The sequence below is a fragment of the Melanaphis sacchari genome, unplaced genomic scaffold, assembly GCF_002803265.2.
Source record: "Melanaphis sacchari strain LSU unplaced genomic scaffold, SCAv2.0 Contig24_pilon_pilon, whole genome shotgun sequence".
In the NCBI taxonomy this organism is placed as follows: domain Eukaryota; kingdom Metazoa; phylum Arthropoda; class Insecta; order Hemiptera; family Aphididae; genus Melanaphis; species Melanaphis sacchari.
In genome coordinates this window covers 566,838-573,091 of record NW_020271125.1, presented here as the reverse complement: position 1 = coordinate 573,091, position 6,254 = coordinate 566,838, and the positions used below count along the sequence as shown (strand labels likewise).

Here is a 6,254-nt window from a genome sequence, read left to right as displayed (position 1 = left end):
ATGAGTAAACGAAACGCGTTTACACTATAATATTCACCCGTATGGACGATATTATTATAGTAGGTAGGTAACTTATTATTATTTTTCTATTTTCGCCCGGATATTTACGATTTGAATTTTTTGTTTTTCCGGAAGCACGCGTTTCCCGGCCTCGTAAAGTATTTCTACAGCACGAGAATCTTTGCGACTAAAAATTTTATTTTACATTTGTTGGGATAAATCGTCGCAGTTTTCGTTGGTTTTCTTTCGCCTGCAACCGAGAGACAACAATCGCGATAGTCTATAATCGTTTTCCGTTATTATAATAATATGCAGTACACCTATACCCGTGCACACGTATGTACAGTTATCTCGTTATGCATAGTAGGTGTACGAAGACTGCCGCAGTACGACGACGAACCGTACTGTTTCGTTGATATCATAACAATAACGTGCTGCGATGTGCGTACGTATATCGACTATCGAGTGTTCGTAATATTATTTGCGACCGATCTACGACATATAGGCAACGTTTCCATCCACCCCGCCGTATCGCGCGCCGTCACCACGATTCTCGCACGCTGTAGATTACGGAGCGATTAAAGGTTTCGAATTAGTCGCGGCGCACTCGCTCCGATCCGCGTCTATAAATCGGTCGGGCGGCACGCGGCCTGAACCAATCGCCGCGATGTCGCCGACCCGTCGTTGTTGTCGCGTCCTCGTCCTCGTCCTCGTCCTCGTCTTCGTCCACGGCCTCGGCGCCGCCACCGCGCGGACCGCCGCCGGCCGCCGCCTGACGCCGCCCGGTTTTCGGCCGGCCAACATACTGGCCGTGGAGACGGTGCCGGGCCGGAGCCACTGGAATTTCATGAGCGCCGTGCTCCGGGCGCTGACCGACCGCGGCCACTCGGTGGTGGCGTTCACGTCTTACCCGTCGCAGCTGCCGCCGTCCGCGCACGGCAACTACACGGAAGTGGACACGTCCGCCGTGCTGACCCGGCACGCCGGCGAACGGGCGTCCCGCGTGCTGTCCGACTACAGCCGGCTGTCGTACATCGTGCCGTCCGTGGTCCGGTGGAGCAGGCAGTTCTGCGACGCGGTGTACGACATGGAACAGGTCCGGGCGCTCATGGTCAACGGCACCGACACGGCGGCGCGGTTCGACCTGCTGGTCACCGAGCCGCTGGGCTCCGAGTGCGTGGCGCACCTGGCCGCCGCGGTCGGGCTGCCCATGGTGTACGTGGTGCCGACGCCCATGATCACGTACATGCAACCGTCCATCGTCGGCCACTCGGCCAACCCGGCGTACGTGCCGCACCTGTTGTACGGCTCGGCGGTCCGGGCGTTCCGGCACAGGTTGGCCAACACGGCCGTGTACGCTTACGGCCGGCTGGTCCGGTGGTACGCCGAGCTCACGGACCGCCGGCGGCCGTACGACGTCGGCCAGCCCGCCAAACCGTCAGTGGTGTTCGTCAACAGCCACCACGTCACCGAGCCCACAATGTTGCTCCCCCCCAACGTCATACACGTCGGCGGGATACACTTGGACCGGCCGGCCAGCGGCCAACTGCCGACCGTGAGTACCTACAGACGACACTCGATAGTGAAAAATAGGTTAATGGCCGAACGATTGAGTTCTAAAATTCGAAAATTACGTATACGATGCGCGTCGATGGATTACAACAATATAATGATATGACGTTATTACGCGACGTAATTATTATTATTTAGGAATAAAATGTATACATATGTAAATACGTATTTTTATTAATATATTATATGAGAATTAAAATTAAATAAAAAAATTTAGAAATTAAAAACACGAATTCCGTCGAATGATTTTATATTGATATTAATTTTACAAACGGGTTCTTGTATAAATGACTTACCGGAACTATAAAGTGCAATTCGAACACAACTATTTCGGTCCAGAGCGCAATTTGATAATAATAAGTGTAATTCGAACTTATCCCGATTATTTATAAACATTTATTTAGTTTTAACACGATAATAATAATAAAAAGTTTTATAGTCACCAATTTTATTTTATTTTTTTTAGCGTTGGGGAGATCTAAATTTTAGTCATGAAGTTCTAAATCCGTGTCCCCGTCCCTAGTTGTATCATTGGTGACTTTATTTTCTCCCCTTAAAACTAATCTGTTTTTTTTTTTTATTAAGCGCCACATTCCACGGGAAATGCACTTGTCCCAACAAATTTCAAATAGGATAATACTCTTTGTTCCGTTTTAATTTCATCATGTCTCCGTTTTATCAAGTATATAAATACGTCAAAACTCAAAAGATTAAAATTGTAGTAAATAAAAGTAAAAACAATATCTTTAAAGTTTTATAATTGGTCATTGAAACAAAAGTTAATATAAGCAATTGTTTTCATATGAAAAGCGTCGAGTGACGACGAACAATAATATTGTCATTTGTTAGTCAAAAACACTTGATAAAAATATTATGGTTTGCTGTACAGTATACCATAAATATTAACCCGCACGACCATCACCCTTTCCAACAACTCATTTCATCTATCAGACAAACAGTATCTCCAAAATATCATTTCTATAGTTCTAATTCGCACGTGATACTACGTATTACTGGTATTACTTAAGTCAAAAGCTTACAACAAGAATGTACACTAATACGGTACTACTCAAAGTTATAATCACTAGAATAATATTGTTCTATTTTTAAAATCTAGATTTACTCTTATCTAGTATATAACATGTAGACAATAATAATAGTCTTTTGTTTGAATGTTTAAGTACCGTCTATATGTACTAACGACCAACTTACTTACTATTATTTATAAATAGAATAAAACCACTTATGTATACAAACGTTCCCGCAATAATTTTATGATATATGTATTTAAGTATAACATATTATTATACATATATGATATAAATCATTTACCAATTCGTTTTATTCGTTAATAAATTATTAATTATTAATTACTACATAACGTCCAATAAACACAGTGTTTGTAAGTTTTTTAGATTTCAGAAATTTCAATTCAAAAATATTATCTAGGGACTTGAGACTTTTACCTAGGTATATTGCTATAATTTATTTGCATAATAACATTTTCAAACGCAACGTTTTGGTTGGAATTAATTCAATCTACTACATTACAAATATAATAATATATGTAAAAAAATATACTTAGAAATGTAGGTTGACGGACCGTTTTCGTTCAAAATCATTTTTCGCATTCAATGTACAGTGATTTACTAAAATAAATACATATTATGCATCAGAGATGTTACCTAGCTTATCAATTTTTTATGCTAATATATTTCTATTCAAATATTTAAATCAAATCAATAAATGTCTCGACCGATGAAAGACAAAACGTTAGAAAAATAACTTACACCTTGTCTTCACACAGTTAAATTATACTTGCATAATTTATAATAAAAGAATACATAAGCGCTCTTTTATCTCAATTTTGAAATTTATCATACATCGAAAAAAAATGATAATGAATTTTTAATTTCTCAGAATATCCAAGAATTTATTGACAATTCCCCGCATGGAGTTGTATATTTTACGTTCGGATCAGTCGTAGCCATGTCAAGTTTGCCTGATCATATTCAGAATACATTTAAAAACGTATTTCGACAAATTCCTCAAAGAGTTTTGTGGAAATTCGAAGGTGAAATGAAAGATAAACCGGACAACGTGATGACAGGCAACTGGTTTCCACAACGTGACGTTCTGTGTAAGTGTTTTTAAACTTATGGAGTTTTTACTTAGTTAAAGGATTTATTTAATGATTAACTTTTATAAGAATACGTCCTATTAATTTTGTAGTTATTAGATTTAAACGTTTATAGTTTATGCTATTGTGTAGTCTAACCTGTGAACAACTGTATATTATTATATTAAAATTATATCAGAGTATCAAAACGTAGGTAATATTACCATATTAATATAAATAACTGTATAAGTAGGTACGTAGGAAATTAAGTACTATTGTTTTAACAAACAATAATCATTGCTATTCTTTAACCACTTTTTTAATATAATAAAATTATGTCTAACTTGTCTAAGTTTATTTTATAGTAAAATAAATGTCTTGCAATAAGTAGGTATCTATTAGCAACTTGTATAATAATTATATTTTATTCGTAAATATTATAATTAATAATCTATGTGGTTACTTTATACTATTAGTACACCCAAACGTCAAATTGTTTATAAGTCATGGTGGAATATCTGGTGTGTACGAAGCAGTGGACGCGGGTGTTCCAGTTTTGGGCTTTCCGCTTTACTACGATCAACCGAGAAACTTACAAAGTCTAGTGAACGCGGGTATGGCAATCACAATGGAATTGTTATCGATCAATGAACAACAATTTCTACACGGCATCAAAGAACTTTTACACAATCCAAAGTATGAGAAATAAATTATAATAATGACGTTTTAAATTCTTATGGCCAAAACCTATCCTTTAGAATAGCGGTCGGGGTCTGGGTACGAGGACTCATGATTTTCCCTGAAATTTAAGGATTTGTGTTCCGAAAAATATAATAATGAAATTTGTTTAAAAAAATTATATCATTTCATAGTATTAGAAGTAGGTACTATTATGTTCTGTAAAGAAATAAAATTAGTATACACTATACATTATACATATATTTAGTATTGTAATACTTAATTTAATTATCTGGGTGTAACCATTGATTATAAATGATATTATTTAATATTTATATAATCGATGGTATAACTATCGCGGTCAAACATATGATATGGGACAAAATCGTAGAATAAATGAAAGGGCTACAATAAGATACTTTCGAAAAACCTATTAAACTTTTTTGTTCAATGTACCTTCTGCTCATAGGCTTAATTTTCATTTTAGATACATCATATAAAGTCATAAATAGTTTGCTATAACTTTTTTAATGTAGTTCAAAGATTACACTAGTTTATGTTTTTACCAAAAGATGGACAATTCCTCTGAAGTTTGTTATTTTTGAATCAATTCATAAAAATAATAAAACACTTAGGTAAAAGTAGAATATATTTTTGTCATATATAATTATTCACAATTATTTTTGGGCTAAACCTAGCAAATCTTAAAAATGGCTTCGCTAAAATCTCATAATATGTATAGGTGCATTACGTCTCAAATAATTGTATTCTTAAGTTATACGTTTCAAAAAATATTTAAACATTTTTAACGTGGGTTTTTTTGTTATCATTACTCTTTTACAGTTATACAAAAAATGCTAAAATCACAGCAGAACGATTCAAAGACCGTCCGATGACGCCTCAAGAATCGGTCGTCTATTGGATGGAATATGTGCTTCGTCACAAAGGTGCACACCATTTAAAATCTGAAGCCCTAAACCTTACGTGGTATCAATACATGTTATTGGATGTGATTTTGGTATTTGTCGTGTCGTTCCTGGTCATGATGTATTTGATTTACAAGACATTTAGATATTTTTATTCATTTGTCGCGAATCACTTGATTAGTGTCAAAGTTAAACAGCAGTAGGTGATAATGATATGTAATTAATTATAAATACATTCTTCAAAAAATGTAAACATGCCTATTTATAACTTGACTTATAGATGACTTATAGGTATAAATGTATAATAGCTGTCAAATCAATCGTTGATCTCTGTTTTACACTAATACACACGTTTATATATATATATACTATATAAATTATGTTATTAAGTAGTCATAGATAAATATTTCAATGACATATGCACTGCTTAGTGTACAGTGCCACTGTTCTTCGCACTTACTCTTCAGTCAGCATTATTATAATTTTAATATTATATATGTCTTGTTATAATTTTTTTTTTTTTTTTTTGTAATTATGAAGATTTTATTGTCATTTTATATTACTGTTATGATAATAACTATTTTTATATTTACTCGATAGTATAATAATTATTATAAATTGTATTATAAAAATAAAGACAATAATTTAACGTGTATATTTGTACTTATCTAAAACGTGTACTTTTAAAATTTTAAATATTGAGTATCTATTATGAATATTAATTGTTAGACTTTATTTAAACAAGTTAATTTTTCAGCAATTAATACGAATTACACTTTGCTCGTCACACACGTTATTACGCTTTTTTTAATTGTTGCGATCCTGTTCTCATTTCATTTCCGAGCGTGTCGTACTTTAGTACACAGTACGTTAAAAATCAGTATCGTCTACCTTATTTATTTACATAAATAATAAAACTGGAAGTGTGCCTAGTGCAGTCTTTTCAAAATGCAAATCAA

The 6,254-nt window shown here is 35.2% G+C and overlaps 1 protein-coding gene across 1 annotated transcript; it reads left to right on the top strand.

The window, feature by feature from the left end:
• The first annotated feature begins 711 nt into the window (after positions 1 to 711).
• On the top strand, positions 712 to 5,815 carry LOC112594995 (UDP-glucuronosyltransferase 2B2-like). Its single transcript, XM_025340055.1, has 4 exons — positions 712 to 1,555; positions 3,493 to 3,712; positions 4,168 to 4,387; positions 5,213 to 5,815. The coding sequence occupies exons 1-4, from the start codon at positions 848 to 850 to the stop codon at positions 5,496 to 5,498; spliced, it is 1,434 nt and encodes a 477-aa protein (XP_025195840.1). The 5' UTR covers positions 712 to 847; the 3' UTR covers positions 5,499 to 5,815.
• The last annotated feature ends 439 nt before the right edge of the window (positions 5,816 to 6,254 follow it).